The sequence below is a fragment of the Neodiprion pinetum genome, chromosome 1 (genome assembly GCF_021155775.2).
Source record: "Neodiprion pinetum isolate iyNeoPine1 chromosome 1, iyNeoPine1.2, whole genome shotgun sequence".
Taxonomy (NCBI): Eukaryota; Metazoa; Arthropoda; class Insecta; order Hymenoptera; family Diprionidae; genus Neodiprion; species Neodiprion pinetum.
In genome coordinates, this window is record NC_060232.1 from 11,298,050 (window position 1) to 11,322,205 (window position 24,156).

At 36.4% G+C, this 24,156-nt stretch overlaps 1 protein-coding gene across 3 annotated transcripts in view; it reads left to right on the forward strand.

The window, feature by feature from the left end:
- Positions 1-2,762: 2,762 nt before the first annotated feature.
- The window catches only part of tau (microtubule-associated protein tau), a 58,367-nt gene continuing 36,973 nt past the window's right edge, over positions 2,763-24,156 (forward strand). Inside the window, exon 1 of one of the 3 annotated variants that reach the window (XM_046636220.2) lies at positions 2,763-3,093. In XM_046636220.2, the coding sequence (XP_046492176.1) occupies positions 3,001-3,093 (93 nt within the window). In that variant the 5' untranslated portion in view covers positions 2,763-3,000. Of the gene's footprint in view, positions 3,094-21,313; positions 21,344-24,156 lie in introns of those variants that run through there. The other 2 variants (XM_046636212.2, XM_069138078.1) reach the window with 2 other exon arrangements.

Below are 24,156 nucleotides of genomic sequence, written 5' to 3' on the forward strand. Positions count from 1 at the left end.
ACCTTTGTACCTGTATTCTTTATACATCCACATCAACAGAAAGAAATAACTGTCATTTTAATTATTTATTATATTTAGTTAATACATTAGCTACGTAGATTTTTACTGCATTTTCAAGAAGCTGTACTACTTTTGAAACATGCCGACAACGTGATTGCTAAATTACAAGTTTGGAGAGTCGGAATTATTTTGTCTACTCTGAAAAGTATTCAGCGGAAGTTAATGCTTTTTGTTCTGTGGAAGTCTGAGTGTTTTTTTATTTTTCCCCAAATGTGTTGAGGCAAGGTAGCTGCAATTTGAACTCTCGAGCATTCGAAAAATCAAGACTAAGCAATTTTCGAATGCGCATTGTGCTACACACTTCTGAAAAAGCAGAGCAGGGAAAAGAAATATCGTTTTTACTTTCGGGAAATATAATTTTGCATTTTAATTTGACTGGTAATCTACAGATCCCGTTTAAATTCGCCTAATGTTAAAAGAAACATACAAGTCTTGCAAACTTTTAACCCATAATATTTGATAAGCCTATTATTATAACGTTTTGAAAGTACGAAATATTTTCTGAGATATAAATTAAGAGCGCGCTAGAATTCGATAAAATTACGCGTACTAAAAGAAGAAAGCACCGTATTGACGTTACACTTTTCAGTTCTAACGGTACAACTACTAGTGTGTTAATTAGCCTGAAAACAATTTGTTTTTAGTTTCAAATAACGGACAATGTCGTAATAGCGTGAGAAGTGCCGGTCTTTCGAGAATTTGTTACACTGGAAAAGGTGTCGTAGCTTGAACAATTGTACAATATTTTTTGTTATTCTTTAAATTTCAAAACTCAAAATAACGATGAAAGTATTAACTTTTGGTTGTTTGCGAAACTTCATGTATTGTCCCGAAAAACAAATAAATAATACGGAAAGTTTTTTTAGCATCAATAAAGAAGACAGTCGGAGACTTCGTTGAGTGAAGGTATTGGAAACATATTTGAAATACGGCTGAAAAATCAGTAAACTGCGGTAAGACAAAGTTCTCCACAAATAGTACGCTGCGATAAAAGTTGGCGAATCCATGAAATATTAATTGAATTAACTAAGCGATTTCTTTGGATAGGTCCCGAGAAGCAAATTGCTTCATAACAAGTTTCATCTATTTTCGATTGGAGATAGGGCAGAATTTGAAAAATTGAAATGGTTATTCACGCAGAGTTCGTGGAATTCATTAAGTTGGTTTATCGGAATTATTAAAATTTTACCTCAAGTATACGGAGTTTATCCAATTTGTAAGTGCATTTAAATGATGTAGTGCACACGATAAACTATTGTTATTGTCTGATTTCAAATAAGAGTGATGTCATCAACAGAAAATCGTTTAGAAGTAACTATATCCACCGACACCACGCTGTTCGTACTTGGCAGTACTGTACCAAACTGACTTGTTGTAGCCGAGGAGCTCGGGTATAACCATCTTTGACGTTACTTTTCAATTCAGAGAGCTTGCCGTCTAGCGGCCAAAATTGGTACCACTTCGAATGAATTATCATTTCGGTTGAAGAACACGAAACATGCACATCAAAGAATGGGAAGACTATCGAACCAGTCAAAATTTGTTTCAGTGAAGTAATATTCGTTTCGCCAAATCAGATAGTATAGCTTGTTAGGAATATGTGTCATGTATTTAATCGCCAGATTTCAAACTTGGCTTCAAGACCTTATTTATGATCGTTAACCACACATCTTTGCTCGCAACAATGAAATGCGTATTTAATTCTGTTCATCTGTTATTTGACTGAAACAGAGCTTTATATTGGAGAAGGATTTTTTTTTTATTAAAGTTAAAATCTTGTCCGCCAGATGTATGAATGTTTCCGCAGAGTTTGCATTTCTTCTGTTCAAATAATTATTGACTTTAAGTGATGGACATCGCATGAAACTAAATACATGATTTGGCCATCACACAAGTATATCTGCCAATGAGCGATTATTATTGCAATTTTTAACTTCTCGATTCGAACAATGGTAGCTCAATCCCATGAAAGAAAACACTCATTTCCTCGAAATACACATCACTCGAAAATATGTAAAATTTGAATTGATGCACAGAGACTGTTGTCCCAACTCATACGCAGTTGCTTGAATCGATAGGTTATTTCGTTCAAACGAATTGGAAGTGAAAAAAATCACTCGTTTTGTCAAGTAACTTTTCCTTCTTTTTTCGATACCACTATTTTCTTTGGTATATAGACCACATTCTGAAGTATCTTCGGCCGCCATATTGAATTTATGATTTAACTCAGAAAATATGGACAGCGTCAAAAAATTATAAGGACCAAAGTAGTAGAAGGTTAAAATTAATTTAGTTATATCCATATTTAGTTACGATCATTTTCAATCAAGAGTTGAAAATGGGCAATTTATTGGATAAAAAAAAAAAAAAAAATTCTCCCATAAATTCAAAATGGCGGCCGAAGCTACCGCAGAATCTGATCAAAATTTTAGAACTAGTTCACCAATGCCTTCACCACGATTAGAAAAAGACAATGGTGGCGTAAAAAAAAAATTCAATTTCAAATGAACATTCCGACTAGACTAAGGCTTGTTGGAAGGAGGGGAAATTTTCATCCTCCCACGCATTTTACGCAATAGCGAGAGGTCGCGTCCGTTCCTCAGGTACGCACACAGGTATCCTTGCGTCATCGCCACGCGTATCCATCGTTTCGAGACTCGGGTAAGTTCGGAAGTGTTCGGCCCATAAGCCGAGTACTTATTGTTAGTAGAGTGCGACCCGGCGGCAGGGAGCAGTCAATTTAAACGCGTTGTGTCTTCCGCGTCTTCGGTGTCGTTTTGGCTCCTCTGCCGGATATTCGCGATCCGTGTTTACGTCCGAAGTTGTGGTGCCGGGTTCTGCAGGTTGCGATTTAAATCAGTGAAAAGTGACCCCGAAGTGGCTTTAATTTATAACTCGTGTCCGATACTCGTTAGTCGGATTTCCGGTGAAGGATGGCGGATGTGCAGCTTAAATCCACCGAATTCAACAACGGGGATGCTGCTGTCACCCAACGCGTTCCACCACCCGCCTCTTCGGGACCCCCGCATGCAGGTTTGTCTGAAAAACATTGTTTTCAATTATTTTTCTCAGTTATTAAAAGTCCGAAGTATTTTACCATCGATGAATCAAGCTTCGTTTGGTATCGAGCTTTTCAAAATTCGTATCAAAAGTTAGGCTGATATTAGAATGATAATTCGTTGGTTCGCTTTCTCAAAATCTGGTAAACACACTCGCGCGATTGTCTGGCTTATTGTAATCCAATTGTTTGACTTTTGTCAAAAAATTCATTCCATTTAACACACACACCGCGTGCTAACCGTATATAGTAATGTATTTACACTTCGATTTGTTTGTACATCTTTTCGAAACTTTCTTCCATCCCGCGGAGTGAATAGTTGATTTAAAAAAAGAAGGTAGAGAAAATATGCGCCCATCTAGGAGTAAAAGCGTTTATTATCTATTCGCGTAGTTGTTCACGCGTGTTTTCTGGGAAAAATTGTTCAGATATAATACGGTTGCCGCTACGGCTAACTTTCCTTGTTATTGGATTGAGTCCAATAGGATTAGCAAACTTGTAGGTAATTCTAATTCTTGGATGGGAATCGGACTGATTTCACTTTGAGTATTACATTTCGGTGATAAATTGACGCATATGCATGTATAATAGATGAAACGTTCCAAAGTTGAGTATAACGATGCGAAAGCTTTCATCCGAAGGAACAAACGCAAATCAACTTCGATTTTTGCTAGAGAATAAAACTTAAAACCATTCGTCAGAATCAAGTAAGCGTATTTCGTTGCGTTTAAACTCGTTTTCCATTAACTATTATCAACTCCTACGGACAAACAAATTAAGAATAGTCTGAGCAAACGTAAATCGTCTTCAATATCACCGATTTATTCGTTTATTGACACTAACTTACACCAGCCTCTGGGGATCTTTGAAAGTAAAATAGTCCCCGTTTCGACTGTTTCCTTTTCACACGAATGTGCGTAGGAAGTAAATATCTATGATTAGCTATACGCTAGCGATACGTGGCGTAAAAAGACCGTCAGGTTTGTTGGTGGGAAAGATAAGAGTCTCAGAGGTGACGGAGCTCACCTGGGTTGCATAATTCGAGATAACGGAGTTCGGAACGATGGGAAAACAAGAATGTCCGGTCGTGTTGTTCCCTTTCTCAACTCTAACCAAGTCGTTTCACCAGCCCGTTGTATAAAATAATTTATTTATTCTTCTTCGTTCGAATTGTCAAATCCAAGAATACCAATGAAATAATGCCTGAGTATCGTTGGTATGAATATCATTTTTACTCAAATCAGTATAAAACTGCATTCGGTTTGCGAATTCTTCAGTGTTAATTATTAATCCGTGTAGGGCAAAGTTCATGCCTTGTTCTGCTCTAATTTCAACGGCATGTGAAACTATTTGAAAACTATGAGATAGAACTTCGTAATTCAAATCGATTTGAAAATACTTCCCCGAGTTATTTCGAGCCAAGGCTATTCAACGTTTAGCAAAAATTGTTCGCGAATTGAAGTGAAATGATAATATTTCGTCGTTAATTTTCTCCCGTTTTATATACAATGGAACGGTAAATTAATCAGCAACGACTGACCGACATGTCGATGGTGTAGAGCAAGAAAAATGTTGTAAAAAGTAATTGCGATGATTGGGGTACATGGTTCGGTAGATTGGAATGACCTAACATCATAACGATACACGCCGTGGGCGTTATTCTATTAATTACTTATACTTCGACCTCACCTTTCATGGTATTGCAGGGAATTAAGTTTGTCTATTAAGGCTTCGATGCATGTAGAAAACCCTGATGAAAACGGCCCTGGGTTACGAGGAATTAAACGGATAATTACCTACCTAAAACACAACACATTTACGAGATGTACAAATTTGTAGACGCCTCCAATTATGGATTCGAGATGTTTGAATTTATTGGAACATTATCTGGCGACTGCAATTTTGAACATACTTAACGACTGGCAATCGTTGTTAACGAATTACGCGGACGTCGGTTATAATCCTAGTTGTATAAATCGTTTGTTTAATATACGTAAAGAAAAAACGTATGTTTCAAATTTAGAAAAAACTTTGAGTCAATATTACCGTAGCACTTCATCGATATTATCGACCAAAACGAATCGAGCACCGATGTCTTATCTGTACAGCAATGAAATTGATACACGGTGTATTTTATAATCAATGACGTCATACAGCCAGCTTGTACCTTGCGTAATATGTTCAGCACGTGACGAACATACGCGATAAACATTTTCGAAGCTTTCTAAAAATCCGAAAAGTGTTAAATAATTCCGCGTGAAAAACGAGTCCAGAGGAGAAAAAAAAAAACAAAAAAAAAAAAAAAACTCGTAGACAACAAGCTGTATAAATATACCGGTAACTTGAAAACATCGCGATTTTTTTTTTTTTTTTTTATGATTTCAAAGTTTCGCTTTTCCGCGTGTAGAAAAAGACTTCATACTTTTGGCCACGATTTTTTAAACGTCGGAAATTCCGGCAGGTATTTTGTCCCGATTTATGTCCTGTCCGATTCAATGAGCCACGGACCCAATTGTCGCAATTACCAAATCATCTCATTCCTCCAACCACGGGGCCTCCGTGTGTGCATTCTACGTAGGGGTCAATTTAAAACTATAAAAAGACCGTGAGGTGATGCAAATTCACCGTTGTTCTAGAAAATTTATACTTATGATACAGAATATTACATTTTCTTTGTATCGTCGATTTTCGCTCAAGCTATCCAAGTATCTTACGATATTCTCCGTCGAGGAACATAGACTTTGTAATTTTCCAAGACAATGCTATTTCAATGTTACATTCATCGATGTAATGACTATTGGAAAATTCGATGGACTGAAATAGAATTGGAAATTTAAAAAAATCTGGTTGAAATTGAAGGAAGAAAATAATTTTCCAGCTAGGTATTGTATTATTCTATCCCTAACATAATTAGGCCGCAGAACGAAGAAATGAATCGCTGACTAACACGAAGTCATTGGAGGGTTTTTAATCATTTTTACTATTCTTCCTTTTTCTTTTCAAATTTACTTTCTCACGCGATAAGTGCTTTTAGATGTATTCTGCAGTCGTATAGGTATATTAATATGAAACCCACCGCGATCCAGTAGCGAAAGAGAAAAAGGCAGAAAAAGTAGAGGGAGAAAATGCAGAATATGCGTTGAGCAATCTCGTAGGAAGTTAACAATGAACGATATAATTTAGATTAACAGATATGCCAGTCACGTTTCATTGTAAGGTTAATCAGAAAATATAAATAACTTCCTAGGTTTACATATATATGTATATATGTTATGTATAGTGTGTACAGATCGGTTGAATTTAGTCAATACCTATTTAAGAAGGAATTATAACTTCCGCGGAATATTGCATTTCATTTTATATCTATTTCGTGATGAATTTCCGTGTCGTAAACAACGAAGACTGTGTGAATATAGCTATGAAAATCTAAGTCAACGTTGATTATACTAAAATATTTTTTTTACATATTTATTTCTCAAGTGTTGGGAGTACACTTGGTGAAATAAAATATGTGAAAAAAATCTCGCTCCCATTTTTACATCAGATTTTCTGTGATAAACTCAACTACGAGATACAGCTGCTCCGAATGTCTGTAATTATACGTGTTGAATCGTCAAATTGTGGATTATGTATTTCTGCTCGACGAATGGTAAATTCTAGGAGAAGCTATTACTCGATCTTTTTATCGGTTATAACATTATCTGAACTAAACTGATTCGTTTCTGTTTATGTGCGGAGTAAATAATACCAGTTTTCAAAATTCTCCAAAGCCCTGCAAATATCGTCAGGATATCGAGTTCAGAGCTTGATGAGAATTTTTTAGCACCAAAATTTCATTCTCTTTACGAAATGTATAAAGAAATTTGTGCACTCAATCTTTCACTTAAGATTTACAAATTTCCTGAAAGATTTTTCATCGCACACTTCGCACTCTTAAATAACGTGATCCCCTTAAAAAAAATTCATTCCCATTTCCGTCTCCACTTGTTTGCCAAGTTGATAAATCGATTAGTGACGATTTCGAAGGCAAAGTAAACCGTTCGGCTATCACTGCTTACAATCGTATTTGAAGAAGGCACGCAAATCTTTTACGTCTCAATCCATTCACGGCCTCAAGATGGGAATAGCCATAAAATCTAGGCACCGCGACGATAGCAAGAAATGATATATCTATGTCTATTATAACTTTAATCCATGCATAACCTAGCCGAGCACGAATTTGTGAATGGATCAGCTGTTCTCACTAGTGCAAGCTCGAAATCAGATGAGGAACGTTTTAAGTTGCGTGTGTTTCATGGGAATGGAACATTACACGCGACAGCAGACAAATGTAACGATGATAGGATGTAACTCTACGATCTTCGCGTGTCAACAATCCTCGTCTATGCGGCATCAATTCTCCCTTGATTTGTCTCGCTCTAAGGCGATCGGAGATTAATTCGCACCGACGAATGGATTGATACAACGAATAATTACATAAAAGCAATGAATAATTACAACGAATATCACTAGACTTTAAGACCTTGGAAGATTTTAAGAGAATTCGTGAGACTTGATTATTGTAAAAATAAAAATTCTCAGACTCCAAAGACTTCGATCAAAGTTTCATCGACTTCAAAGAATTCACGCGACTTCTCGGAACTTCAGAGACTCGACTAGCAACTTCGTCATACTTCAGTAATTTCAAGGACTTGAGAAAATTCAACCAGACTTCGTACGAACGAGTCTTAGCGCAGCATTTTATGAAACGTTTCTAAGATTTCAATCACTTGAAAACATTTAATGAGTCTTCTCGAGATTTTGTGAGATGTCGCGAACTTCACGCGACATTAACGACTGTTTTACAGCGTACAACGGACACGAAGATTAATCAACTCCTCTCTCCAAGGGTACGGAATATTTCAATTTCAGTGTTAATAACGAGGTAAAAAATGTTCCCTTTCGCGATAAAAGTCCAGGGTCTAATCAAGGGGCGGTTTCACCAAGAGATATTAATTCGCGGATCTTCCGCGACACGTATAGAAAATCCATTGTAAAATTTGTCATTGTATTTTGCAAAGAGGATGAGGGGGAGTTCGTCTGTGCCTCGCTCCGTGTATCGATCAAACAGGAAAGTCAGACAACTTACGCTCTGTAACCTATACACGATTTTCTCACCCTCGGTACACTTTGCTCTTCGCGTTATATCACATATACAGAGAACTCGGCATTATACGTTACAGAATGTGTTTGGTTGCCGTTGGCCTATTAATTTTCAGCCCCAGTCGGCTAGTGACGTAACAGCTAGGGATGATGAGGAGGTTTGTTGAACGGTCACCGACCTGTTCGGCATTCACCGGCTTTTATACTCAAAAGCTTTGTGCTGACTAAGGTGGAACTTCTGCCAGGGCTTTGTTGAATTATCGCCTTCTACGTTATTCGCCGCGTTTTTCGTTTTTTTTTTTTTTTTTCTCTTTTCTCTTACAGGTGAAAAAAATGCTCAGGGCAAGGTATGTCTCGCCCTGAATATGCCGGTGTAACGAATTGGCAATAAGTGGTTTCGATACCTTCACAGATGATTGATAGAAAGTTGACAGAGGTAGAAGAAGAAACAGCTTTTTTAGTTCAAATATATTCTATACCCTTGCCTTTCATTTTCTCTCTAATTCTTGATTTTAAATTTCGATAGTTCGTGTTACGTGTCGCGTAATTTACATCTTTAAAATTATTGCCACTGTAATTGAAAAATTTCAACAATCAACGATCTTTTGACAATGTACTTTCCATAGAAATATGCATATCAAGAAACGAAATTTTTTATTCTGTAAGAAGAAATTTTGCGAAGCTTGGTACACTTTTTTAAACCTTGTAAAATATGGCAATATACATGATTTTTCTACTTTATTAGATTTTCGTTTAATGAATAAAGAAACAAATTGCATTCATGTGTTGGCGATAGTATTAACGAAAAACTTGTCGCGTTACATAAAAATGAATGAGGCAGGAATATTTTTGAAAAATGTTCTAAATTTGTTGGTCTCTGTACGGAAAACTATAGCCTCTATACTTCGTTTCACCGTCACGCGATAACAAGAGTGTAAAAAAATATCCCAGCTAAAAGTGGTTGTGTACAAGTCTTGAACGAATACTTACGGCGGCCTCATGCCGAAGTGATCTTGGTCGTCGTACCAAACCGTAGAAAGTGGCGGTTGCGAAATCGAGTCTGAGAAGTTGCGCGTCAAATTTGACTCCGGCTGTTAAGTTACTCGGAGTCTCAGAATTTCTAAATTCAAGCTAAGAAGCTGAACAAAGATAAGAAATAACGCAATTGAATGCGGATTGATCTTTCAAGGCCAACTGCCTGTTCGCACGGCAAAACTCCAACCGATCGACGAGTGCGTTTGATCGAATGATCTATGAAATCGATCCGTTCGAGAGGGTATTTCACGGAAACCAAGGATCATCGGTACACACCTTGTATTCTATTCTTGGCCAACACTCTCATGCCGCGATTATGCAATGATAATGTCAAACTGCGATTAGCGCAGAGCCTTGAGCGATACTCTGTCCGCATAACGTGCAACGCAGCCTGGAGTAACACGAACGTTTCTGTGTCGAGCATAAAATACTGCGAGTAGAAAAATTGAAGAAAAGATTATGCCTGCATAATTTGCAAAGGCAGAGTTTCCGATTGTTTACCCAAATTTGCGAGGAAGAAAAGAGCGATGCGCTTATTTTCAAGGCTCGTTGTCAGAGGAGTTTTATGAATTAATCCGGCTGATTCAGAGCCACGTAATTATGTATACCTATACTTTACGTATTACGGAAAAACGTGTTTTAACCGCGCCGAGAACGTACGCGTTGTGAATCCTAATTCTCCAGATCATACCTGTTGTACGATCTGTTACCAAGGAACGGTTGTGTAAAGACACAAAATACTTTCGATTTTTTACTCAATCCTTGGCGCGAAAAATTGGCATTCAATTTTGACCTGATTTTCGCAGAGATCCGGATTCATTTCTCCGAATGTAATTTGAATTTCACAATTAGTATACATCGGTTACCGGAGTCTTTCAATAACTTCTCGTTTCTGTTCATGGTTATTAAGTTTTCCCAAAAAAATAATTTAAAACAAATGACCTGCGTTATGAAATTAATAAAAAAAAATGTTGACATCGAATTTTTCGTTTTAACCGTAGAAAAAAATTGAACATCTGAACATGAAGTGGAGAAAAATGAAAAATCGTGTCTCTGCGTGGCGGCGAAATGAAAAGCGGGTGGGGGTAAAAAATCAGAAATAGCGAAAATCAGAATGTCCAGAATTCCGAATGAATAACAAATAGGAGAGAACAGATACTATCAGAAATTTTAACTCCGAATGGTGCCCAATAAAAAGCTGCAGTTTAGATAAAATGTATTTATTAGAGGGCTCTATTATCCGAAATCACTTACTTCAGAAAACGTTAATCCAAGAATTCAGAGATGCAGAATTTAATAATGTATAGAGTCAATATTCTAGAGAACGAATTTGTAGAAAGTTTCATATTCTCAAATGTCCGAATATTATAAAAGTAAAAGTTAGAACTTCATCATCTAGAAACGGTGAAAAACAGATATTCAGAATGTAGAAGGGTCATTATTCAGAATCGTGCGATTCGGAAAGATCAGTATTCCGAAAGCAACCGTAAAGATGGCTTGCTACCAGAATTTCACATTCCGAGTCTACTCAGCCAATCCATTTTGACTTGTAAAATGTTTTATATACGGAATCAAACAAATTCTGCAATATTTTTATCTCATTAAAAGATTGAATACGACTTTTGACATCATAAACTTATATTTCTTGGCTCCTAATATGTTATGAGTTATTGACTCTTCTGATATATTACGATTCTTCATTCCGACGATTCTGATACACTGCAATTCTATATTCTGGGCCTTCTATGAGATTATTACTCGGAGTTCCAACCATTCCGATTCTTGATCCTTCGCATTTATGAATTCGAGTAGATGAAAATTCTACTTTATGATCCATCCGAAGGTTATTTCTTTGCGTTTGCGAGCAATCGCATTTGCCTCATTCCGCTAACGGCCTTTCGAAATTTTCACCAGTTGTGTATTACAAATTCTATAACTTCAAGCTTCGATATTATTATATTCTATTTCCATTATTTCTAGCTTAATGAAGATTCACCACTTTGTTCTTTCGTGATCGTGAGTTTTCGATATATTTATGTTCGGAATTCCGACCATTCTGATTTTTGGTTTTTCTGATTTTTTACCCGCACCCATGAAAAGCGCCTGAAGAGAGAGCGCAGAGGAGAACGACGCCAATCCGTTACCTGAAACAATTTGAGACCAGACGTTTATACGTATGCACCCACTTTGGAAAATCATTTCACAGCTCGACTAGCGAGTACACGCACTTGGCTTGTCTCGTATCAGTGTGAGAACACTGATCGCTCAGCATTTAACGAGGAGCCAAAGAGTACTTGGTGGCATGCCCTGAACGGCCGGCTGGCTCCGTGACTTTAACACTGTGAGAAAAAAACAGGGAGCCTAAGTTAATGAGACATAATTAGTGAGAACGCTAATTGTTAGCTGTGAACGAGTCGCAGACCAATCCTGTTGATACGAAGTCATTCTGTTCGGATTTGTATGGCGTGGTGAAACGGCGAGAGAAGATCCCACGAACTTTGCATTTTGTTTATGTGATGGACGATCTCTGTTCCCGTTACTGCGAATCAACGTTTTGAACGAGAAAGAATCGCTTCATTTTTTACAAACATTACTGCGTAAGCAGGATGCAAAAACGAATAATGCGACTTGCCCTTGAATTAATCTCGCGAAATGTTCGGCTTCGATCTATCAGTTGTCTTTAGATTTGTTTTTAAAACTAAGGGAGCAAATTAATTATGCAGATTTGAAACAAGTGTTTTTTTCTGCGACCGAATTAACGTCGAACTATGTATTATGTAATATATATTTTTATCCAGATGCGCTGTAATGTGAGTGGGTAGAAAAAAAACTGACATTAACAAACTGTATCAGTCTTTAATTTGTTTTTCACCATGTTACGATGATAAATTCCAAAACTGTGATACACGTGACTATCTTGATCGTATATTGTAGTATATATAGTTATTTTTCAATATCTTTGAAACGAGGCTCCAAATGACTAAGAGAAAGTGACTATAAATTATGGTTAATGGTGTTTAGGGAATTTCATGTAAACTCAACCAACGTCTGACCTTCGCTATTATTAATTTTGCTCAAAAAATTTTCTGCAATTGTCCCAACTCTGAATCAGTATCCTGAATTTTTTTAGACTCTTTATTCAACTGGTTAATTATCTATAAATATTGAAATTGATTTTGAAAAGAATCTTTTTGAAAATTCTCAAAATATTCTACAAAAAAATAGTTTTTCTTTTACCAAGATTTCAAGACGGGCCTTTCTCTATTTTTTTTTTTTTTAGCACTTTTAATTTTTCCGAAGAACTCAAAAATCGTGCAAACGGACTAGAAATATATAAAGTGAACAATTCAAGTTAAAAAAAAAAAAATCTTTCGGGAATTTTCAACCCGTTCAGACAATATTTCAGCTGATCAGAAAAATTTAGAGTGCTGAAAAAAATCGACCCATTATGGGCCTGGTCATGAAATGTTTGGAATAGGAAATACAGATTCTAAGAATTTTTTAAGAATGTTAAAACAGCTCCTTTTGAAAATCACTTTAAATATTCACAAATAATTGAGCAGTTGAATAAAAAATTTGAAAAACTTCAAGGTAATGTTTAAAAGTTGGGAAAATTGCAGAAAATTTTTTGAAGAAAATAAGAAATGGTGAGAATCAGACGTGGCTCGAGTTTGCGTGAAATTCCCCATAATCATAACGTATATATTGTCAAAAATACCATAACGAAGCACATTTCGTTTGCGAGGCAGGCGGATGTCACACATGGAATAACAAGACTCGAACGATGTTGGTATGCGGTTGAAAAATGAACGTGGAAAGACATTAGAATGCGTGCAGTTGACCCGGATGAGAGTCCAAAAAGACAGAAGAAACGTTGTTTCGTAAGCGTAGCTGATAGCTGGAGGTGTTTTTCAGTTTTCATGACAGTCGAGAAGCGACGAAGCTGACGGTCACTGTCAAGTTTAAATCCTGGCTAAACGACAACGAGATCAGAAACATAGGCGTTTGATTATGGGGCATTCCACGCCAATTCGACCTAGGTTTAACCCTTGACCTCTTAGACTTGGCGCGCGATTTTTTCTACGATTGTTTTGACTTTGAAAGGTACTCTGTTTCTTTTTTTTTGGTTTATTTTCGACCCAATTTGAATTTTCTACAATTCTTAGAAACGATTTTATCGACCGACCAAAATTAAAAATTTGAAAAACTTCTGAAAAATCCTGCGTCAGATATCAAAATTTTCAAGCTGGGACCCGGAATGGGCCGATTTTCCCTTCTTACTGTTTTCAAGCTTTTTCCGAACAAAAACGTTCAAAAAAAATTAGAAGCGGAAGTCATTTTACTATGGATGATTGCTGAAATATTTTTATATGTCACATTGGATATATGAAAATTTTTTCAAATTTATCGAAAGATTTTTTTTCTCTTTGTTGTGCCCGTAAAAAAAGATTACGAATGTTAAAAATGGTTCCGAAAAATCTGAAAAAATTTTCAAACATCCCTTGTGACATATAAAAATGTTTCAGCAACCATCCATGGTAAAATGACTTTCGTTTCTAATTTTTTTAACGTTTTTTTGTTTTTCGGAAAAAGGTTGAAAAAAGTGAGAAGGGAAAATCGATCCACTCCAATTCCAAACTTAGAAAATTTTTATATTTGACGCAGGATTTTTCAGAATTATACAAATTTTTAATTTCGGCCGGTCAGTAGAATCGTTTCTAAAAATTGGAGAAAAATCAAATTGAGTCAAAAAAAAAAACAAAAACATAAAAAAAAATAACAGAGTACCTTTCAAAGTGAGAACAATCGTAGAAAAAATCGCTCGCCAAATCTGAGAGGTCAAGGTTAAAACCCAGGTCGAATTGGCGTGGAATGCCCCTTATACAGGTTGTGTCATATCGATTGTTGCAGAACGCAAAATCAGCAGCTTGCACGAGTGCAGAAAATTATCGGAATTGGGATTGAGATAGGAATTATGATGATGATTGACGTGACAATAGCAACAATAATAGCGCATCTTATCGTTGGCATCACGACTTTATCTGTCGCACAATCGATGATACATCTTGTAGCGGTTTCTCGGAATTGAGTATAAGAAAATCTTGGCAATAAATTTGTAGCTTGAATTCTTGCCACACGCGATGGCTATTTGTAGAGGTGATAAAAACGCGCAAAAAATTAACCTCGACGTCCTAATGAACGAATGTAGCAACGAGTCTGTCGAAACTGATTTCCTGATTTTTGTATTGACAAATTTTTTTACCGGAATGATCTGACACGAGTAGATGACGAATTCTCTCCTCTTCCATTCGTCTTATGGATTTGACTGGAAATCTTTGGCATATACGAAGTTGGAATGGATACGCGTATTGCTTTTAATGGTGAAAATCATCGGTGTGGATAAAGAATTCCAGAAAACTGGAACCTCAACTTCGCTTTTATTTCCTTTACTTTTTTGGCTTTTGTTATATTTCCTTATTTCGATACTGGTGGACCAGCAGCCTGCGATAAGTACGTAAATTCATGCTTAATACAGCGGCGAATTGTTGTTATGTCGAATCCAGTAATTGGTGACATCATTTACAGAAATTACCTAAGCTGACGCCACGCAACCGCGTAACCCTGAACGTCCAGGCGTAGCTTGCGACCGATATAACAACTTGGGCATTGTATTAACTGCGAAATAATCATTCGAGGCATCGAGAGTCGAAAATAATAATGCACTTAACAATACGCCATGAAAAACTGAAAAGGTTGTAAGTCGAACTAAGTGAGAAGAATTTCACCGTTTACATTATACAGCATGCATGTTTGATTTCAACGCCGTTTCGTTTTTACAATTAACAAACTCGCACCGCAACCGCTGAATTGTATCGACTGATGTAATCAAGCGATACTGTTCAACCATCGATTATTGCTCAAAGATTATTGTCCCAATCTGTCAAATAATAGATGAACAAAAATCAAAAAATTAATCCTCAAATATCTTTCAGCATGTTCGGTTTCTAATAATCGCCTCAGGGTTATTTCGCCAGGCTGTAAGCGGAGGCCCTAATTTTCTGTATTTTATCAGATTCGGTACATGTTTTTGAATCTGAAATTTCCCGACACTTACAGGTATTCCGGCCAGAAAATAAAAGTTTTTCAGTACACATATACCACCTAGAATAATAATAAATTTTTTTTAAATGACCGTACTTTTACTATCGTCCAATTGATAACTTACACAAATCTATTTCCCGACGACAGGTTGTAATTTTCGTCAAAAGGCAAAAACAAATGTCGGTAAAAAGTTATATTATATTGCGTTTCGAGTCAACGTAACACGTGTTACGCAGCTTCGTTTATACGGAGTTACAAAAAAGTGCTAATTTCTTACAAGGGAATAAAATTTCAGACTTATTTATGAAATTTCCCGAGTTTTCCAGGCTTTTCCTGTGCGTATCAACCCTGTAACAATATCGGATAGCCGGGTCTCGTTTTCCGGAATACTCGCGCCTGCACGTCACAATCTCGCTTTCACACTTGCGTTCAAAGTAGCAAAGCACGGAGTCGGAAGGGGCGACCACAAGGGGAAGCTTTCGTTGCAATCAATAAAGTGGCAAAGGCACGACAGGCACAGCATCCCGCCGGGTTCGGGATTCTCGCCCAAGCGCAAGACTGCAAACCGAGGGGAAATATTACCGAGATATCCGAGAGCGTTCGCCTCGATTACAAGTTGCAGCGAAAAAGCTGAAAGCTGGCTATTATTGGTTGTGCGATGATCGACAAAAAAAATATATATATATAACTAATTAACTAATTTTTTTCCGTGAATTTTGGTGGTTTAAAACGTAGAATTACGAATAAAATCATGATTATATTAGATTGGCTCTATTCCTTTTTTATGTTATTGTAATATTGAAAGGAGGGGGATGGTTTCTAATATGATCGTGATTTTATTCGTAAATTCTACGTTCTAGAACATCAAAGTGTTTACGGAAAAAAATGAAGACAACGGAAGAACAATTTTTTTTTACTACCTGTGTAGTATTTTTTTTTTTTTTGATAAACTGTAGATGTTTAAAAAAAATTGAATTTTTCATCTAAATCTATTGTTTTTTTTTTTTTTTATCTAGTCATATATGGAAATGTCGATAAAATAAATAACTAGAGCCAATTTCGTTGACATGAAATCTTACTAGGGCTACTCAAATATCAAGGGCAACAAAAGCACCGTTTACCGATGTTATTGCACAGATTTCTCCAACATTTTCGGTCAGAAAATGAAAACGCCTAATTGATAAGCATTAAGGATCAAGTAGGTATCGAGAGAAAAATAAACGAATTGAAGATTGTAGACAAATAACTGAAACCTAAAATATATTTGCACAAATCTCGGAATGAGAAACGAATTCTTTTGATATTTCAGGCTGACAAGTCATTAATGTAAACGATCATTATGATATTCGAATTCCAAATTTACGATTTGAATTAACGTTAACGGATTCGTATTTTATCGGTAAAGTTGAGGGGATGTCAGAGTGTACCGACCGAGTTAGAAGATCGCAGATTCGCTGTGTGTGTTTACTGCGTAATAGAATAGTTTTAAACTTCGGAAAATAATCGAGTTTGCAGGTGTGTTTGTGGAGGTATCCAGAGAAGTTCATAAAATTCATGAAAACACCACGAATATACTCGCTGGGGATTCTCACTCGGTTTGAGTTTATAGCGAGCTATTGTACGACTGAATCGCGTACGTTGTTTTATTTTTATGTTTTTTTAACGTAGATTGTCATGAATTTTTTGAACTGTTCTCAGTAACGACGCAAACACGATCATAAAAGGTATAATTCTCCGAAGTTTGCAACAATTTTATTCCTTACAAGAAGAAATAAAGGTGAAAATCGATTGCGAATGTTGTCGGTAAAACAGGGAGGCCCAACATCTTTCTAAGAAGACTTACTCTCGCTGTACGAGTCAACAATCGATTCATTTATTAGCAACATATCTGTACACCAAATCATTATCAAATTATTATATTGGTCATTTACGCAGACGTATTTAAAAATATGAAGATTGAAAATACTGTAGTTTTAAACAGAAGCTTGGATATCGGTGCTTCGGTTGAAATTGATTGAAGATAGTTGAAAATACAGCAGAATAGTTCGATTGCCATTGCGTAGTCAATTTGTGAGTAATGATCGATATCGGTGCAATGTTTGAACGTTATAATATACATTCAACGAGGTCAACATTGCAATTAATGTAGAAGATCTTCTTCTGAATGAAAAAAAGGTCACCATACAGGTTGAATTCATCGAATCAAATTGTAACTTTTGAAATCTTCCAATCGATCTTCGTATCTGAGACGAATACAATAATTTTATAATCACTCGATGTAAGTTTATCTCGTAATAAGATTAACAAAAGTATTCGCCCCGCCAAACTCCTTAATTGAGCGTAAAATCCGCGCAAATTACAATAATATACACTGCGGGTCGACGCTTATTTCCGATTGATCGTTACAAACGAGACTGCGTAGCAAATATCGGCAGAAAGAATCACGAGGATGCCGCAGACTGCTGCAGGCGTTACGGCGCCAGCGATAATTAATTATCTGATCGCGGTACTGGATAAATAATATCGTTGTAAAAACCGGTAATTCAAACTGCACAAAACGTACAAAGCCACTCACTGTTCGGCCAAGTGATGTATTTTCAGCAATTATTTATTCTTTCGTTTCTGCGCGTCTTTACTCATTTCTAACGCTTGTTTTCTCCTCGGCGTTACGGTTTCATCGCTTTCTTTTTCCTCTGTATATTTCACGCCGTTTTTTTTTTTTTTTTTTTTTCCAGAAAACAAAAATATCAAACAAGTCGGGACCACGCACATGTAGATATAATATTTATTCGAAACATTAAGACACCTATATTGGTCCTCTAATCTTTCAAGTAGTACGGATGCTTTATTTGAAAAATTTCAACAAACCCAACCGCACTGGCAAAGAAATTACACCTGTTATACCTAACAAAGTGCGTGCGACCTTTTCGGACGTCGTCGTGCAATATAGTCGAAAAGCATTGGTCAGCACTCCGAGAATAGCGATTCCACCTTTGCCTGACTGGCCGAGATCTCTATTTTCATCCCGCCTTTTATCGTCCTCGACAATTCCTGCTTAGCACGAAAATTGCTGCTGTTTTTTTTTTCAATTTTTTCATCAGCGATTAGTTCTAAATCCAATTAACGTCAAGCTGAAGCGAAAAACTATTCAAATTCTACCGTACCCTAAAGTAAACGTTAATTAAATTAATTCCGAAAAATTGATTGATTTCACGCATAATGACAAAATACCGGTTCAATGAAACGTGCGGATAATAATTTTTCAGCATTGAAGGGATTGAATTGAAGAAAAGTTTCGTTCGTTTCAGAGAATGATTTGCCTAATGTTCGATCAGTTTTGTCACTTTTGTTATATCGAGTCGATATTAAATTTCACGACAACTGTTCCCACGTTCCTTTCAAACTCGACAATTCCCAAATAGTGTCGGTGAATTTGGTGATTTTTCGCTCGAAAATTTCAGTCGCTACTTACTTCGCGGTGATTTTGAGCCGGTAAGAAGTTCTTACAGAAGTAGGTACGTAACAGTTTTATCGTATCTACAGGTATACGCGTGCATATACGATTAATGCCGTAATAAAAATAGTTGAAATAATGATAACAATGATGATAATAATAATAACTAGAAGAATAATTGAGCCGAAGGTGAAATAATTCGTATGAAGATGGATCGGCGAAGCATCTCGGGTCCGTCGGAATATTTTCCGTATGAATGATTTAATGACACATTGTTCCTCCTTGAAGAGTCTCTAAGTCCTTCTGCCAAACCCACCGGTGATTGCTTTCATCTCTGAAGAAGCATCCGGCAATGAGACAAAGGTCTTCCAATTGCGTAATGTCAAGCAGAAACATATTGCCTCGCGTTTTTTCTCTTACTCACACGAGTACGCAAATTTTCTACGCGTACATTTGTGCGGTAAATTTTTTAGGCTTAACGTGTTTATACGTGGGGCATTCCACCGCGAAATCGGACGGTTTGAAAAATTTTTATTTTTGATTTCATCGATTTTTTTTTTAAATATTTTTCAGTACCCCTAATAAGAGCCTTTCTGGAAAATTTTGATGTTTTTTTGATGACTTGTTAAAAACAAATACCAAATTTTCCCCACCGTACACTCTTCTTTTACATATTTTAAATTAATTTTAATGCTTTTTAATTGACAATAGGTGTTTGGAATCAATAAGTGAACGTTAAGTCTATTTATAAACAATTGTAACGAACGTTTTCATTTATTTTCGTGTTTTTTTGAAAATTATATTATCAGTGCTATTTTTTGTTGCAAAATATTTGTTCTCTCAGTCTAGGTATCAGACGTTGGTCGACTTCGCATACAATGCCCCATATATGTCTATATAGATCCGACAATACTCTAAGAATATAATATAAAAGTTGTATTCCAAAAAATTATGTTCACATGCAATGCAGTTTCAAGATACTCTCAACGCGTATAGAGCACAGTATTTGCAAAAAAGATCATTATTATTATTATTATTGTGTGACCTAACCGTCACTTGGACACGATTCAACCGCATTGGCTCCGAATTTTGAAATTCACGTTTAAAAAATTGGAGTATATTTTGATGGAAATTGGAAACCTTTGTACGTGATAATGGTAACGAAAAATCACGCAGTTGAATATTATCTCTCACGAGTGAGTAACTCGACAACGGAGAAAGCAGTCGCTGCACGTCGTCAGTTGCTGTAAGATATAAAAATATTCAACTCTATTCCCAGGCAGTTTAAATGCAGAGGCATATAACAGGTATGTATGTAAGGAAGTTAATTGGCCAAATGAGATATGCAGCCATCCTTTCTCGTCCGTGGGAAAACGATTATCATCATCTTAATGCGATCGATTGTTGTTTCGTTTATCTTCGTTTCAAGTCTTCTATCTGATTGCGGGATCAAAGGATGGTTATAAACGTAGGTGTACAGTGAATTTTCGCATCCCGTATATCTGTATACAATCATCCCATCACATAAAGTAGTTATTAGGAACTCTCGAGAAATTTCATTCTGCTTCCCGTATGAATTTCTATTATTCAATTCTGTCCGGACTGTAGGAGTGGATAAAAAAAAACTTAATTGCTTGTCGCGCGTTCGTTTGTCTACCTTTCAAAATTTCCGCTCGGCACTTTGACAGCATTTTCCTCTTTTCCCCGTTTTCTTTAGTTTGAATTTTCCATTCTTCAATCCTCTGGACTATCCCGGAAAGTGGAATAAAATGAGACTTTCATTCTCAGAGTTTTGACGATTTTCACAAACTAAAATGAAATAAATTTAGAGATGTGAAATAAAATCAAAACTTTCAGTTTCAATATACAGTTCACTGAACTACGATTTTTAACTAAAAACTACACCAAAAGTTTTATATTTTTGGAAAATGTTTAGTTGCCTGAGATAAGATTCTTCAAAATTCAGTTTAATAAACGCAGGTGAAACGATTTACAATTATAATTTAATAATGCAAACTGCAGAGTTTGAGAAGCAAAAATGACCCAAATAGCAGCGTTAGTGAATCGGGTAGAATAAGACCAAGCTGTAACTATGCAGAGTGAAAATGCAAGAACAATGCATTTCCAGTAAAGAAGACGAGGCATTTTTCTCAGCTGTGCTGCAGGGTCGTTGAAAGCTAAGAGGTGCACTTCCGCACCTAAGCCTCCTCAACATCTTGGATCCTAGACTTTTTTCGTGGCGTAAAAATAACGCTCAGAGTCTAGCACGTGGTTCGAGTGATGTGGATCAGCTAGGAGTTTCGGAAAGTACGAGACGAAGGCTCGGATACTTATAGATAAACCATGAAGGGTAGAGGTAAGGAGGACTATCTCCGTGTATTGGGATTGTCACTTTGCAATGCGTCATCTGGTGGGAAGAAAATCAAACTAACTTTACCAGGCTAACGGATGAGCGTTGACCGTGTTTTTTCGCCTTGTGGATGGTAGAACAGGTATATTATTTACGATGTTTCATTAATTTATGTGACACGAGTAATTTGAAACTGCAAGAATCACGATTTGCCTCCATTAAAACATTAAACGCTCAGGTTATGTGGTGACAAAATGGCGCCGACAACTGACCTCTGACGTCATGAGGACATTTTACAATCAAGATGGCGCTGCTGTAGCAAAAGTTCCGGAAAGCGCCAATCAGATTGAATCGTTATTGCTTATTAACGCCATTCCGGCGACTTGTCGAACCGCTAGTTGTCGCTTTTTGGTAGAAAGTTTTTCAATCGAAAACCCATATGAGATACTTCTCCTTACTTCCATCCTCCATAAGACGAACGTGTAACATATTCGGGGATTTCCGTGGCAAATAGAACGGCTAATTTTTCTGCTCTCTTTCAATTTTTCTGCACTTTTTACACCGTTCAAATAGTTGACAGGATTAGCCATTTGAAAAATCGGGATTCAGTGATTCTATGAAATCTGGGTTGCCTGTGGAAAAAATTTCTTCTACGAAAGAAAAATTCTTCTCTTTTCTCTCCCTACGTACAGGTCTTTGACCTCCTATAGAAAGTAGGTACCTAGATGTGCAATTCAATTGTACCGATCTTTGTACTTTTTGGGATTAAATATTATAAAATATTGTAAAAGTTTGGTAGTTTTTTTTGTTTGATTCTCGATACCGATTTCAAAACGAAATTACCTCGTCTTCAAAGTGGGCACAAGTTTTTATCGAAATTCCATAGCGTAAATAATACGTAAGAGGAAAATTTAGTAGTCAATATTGTCGACATGCAGCAAGTATTTTGCAATTACAAAAAATGTTCGTTAATTTCAAAGTAGACTGTTGGAGATCTTCTTTATCGGCTCCGATCTACCGATTTCCTTCAAGGAAAGAAAATCATCTTTTCGTTCGATTTTCCAAGCGATACCCCATGAACAGCGAAGGGAAAGCGTGTAAAATGACAGCTGCAAGCCGTTGTGGGAGGTTCATTGGTTCTATTTTATGGGGTGTGTCGGGGACTTTTCACCGTCTGTGAGTGCAGTTGTCGGACATGTCGAACTGGGGCATTTTGTGCGTGTTGCAGCGAAGGGATTCGTTCTTCCACATGTGTATGTAGAAGAGGAGACAGACAAAACGCTTTATGTACGGCTTCCGAGCTCAGACTCGCCGCCGCGGCTCTCTGGAAATTAGGAAAGAGCGTAAAGATTTTTTTCATACTTGTGCATCACGCGAAAACGTTTCTCGCTCGATTTGCACTTTCCAACATATTTCTTACACCCGCGACATAAATCAGTGATTATGTACGTGTGGGATTCAAGCTCAGAGATTTCCGGAACGAGACTCATTTGGTTAATTCGACATTAGTCATTAGTCAGAAATAAAGAAATAGCTATTTTTAAAGAAAGCGTTTCAACAATTTTTTTTTTTTTTCTCATAGACCAGATAAAGGGGTTCTAATTTCGGTGAACGGAAATCGCGTTCACTACTTTCGAATCACTCGTCAATCTAATAATAAAAATTGTATTAAAAATTTTTTCTCCGAGGGTGAATGGTGGGGAAAAATAACATCAATTGTGTGGAAAATTTTAAACAAAACAAACCAAGTAAATTCGTACACGTACCGATAACTGATACAAGTATAGATAATCGGCTTAAATCCGAAGCTAATCGTAAGAAGATTCGAAATCATTAGAGTCGCGCCGTTGAATGAAAGTAGAGCAGCTGTTACCGGATGAATAATAGCGTTTTACCCTGCAACGATTTAATGTTGCGGTATGAATCAATGGCTGGGAAAACCGTGCTTATTGTTAGTCGGTAAATGATCTTCTACGGTGTAACGGTAGGTATAAAAATACAAGTCCTAGAGAGGAAAAGTTTTGTTGAAATGCTGAGCAGTTCGCTTCTTAGTCGACAGAATACGGGCTTAGCTTGTGTTTAATAACGTTATAATAACCTTTCGCCACTGTATAAAAATACGAGAACTTCGTTCCAACAGTTGCTGTGAAAGAGAAATGACATTACCGGACTCAAGTAAAAGATGAAAATAATTTTTAGTGAAGGAAGAGACAGGAATGGAATAGAAACGTTTGCATTATTCTTTTTACACGATGTTTTTTCGCGGAATGAAATTGCACAACGATTTAACGTTTATCTGTTGGTAAATTTATACACGTGCCCAAATTTCATCGAGTATTTGAATATTTGCGTGTATTTTTTAAATTATTTTTATCGAATAGGAAATAAAATCATAACTGACGAAAAAGACATTTATGATTGTTTGAGATATTATCGTCTTGCCAAATCGATATAACTTCATTTTTGGAAGTTTTCAAAACTTGGTCTCTGATGATTCACTCTGCGGTTTTTTTTTTTTTAAAGTGACAAAAATTACACGGAAACCGGACTAATAATAGGTATAAAATTGTCGGTTGAAAAATAGTATAAAATATCATAATAACAGTAATGATAATAAATTATGTATCAATATACATAAACACGACTTATGAATAGAATGAAATTTTTAGGAGCACGAGGAATGTAAACGAAATAGATTCGTGTATCTTTTTCTTCACACAAATTTTCATCTACTTCGAATTATCATATCCTATTCAGTTTGATTCTTTAATTATACATCCTCAATCTTTTTATTGATCTGATTTTCCGATACAAAAAGTCCACAGTCGATATTGGGTGAAAAACAAAATGAAAATGATGAGAATGTAAACGTAGAGAAATATTAATGTTACAGCTGAAACAGTGCGATCTAATTTCGAATTTGTTGGCTACATTATATGAATTAAATTCAATTCT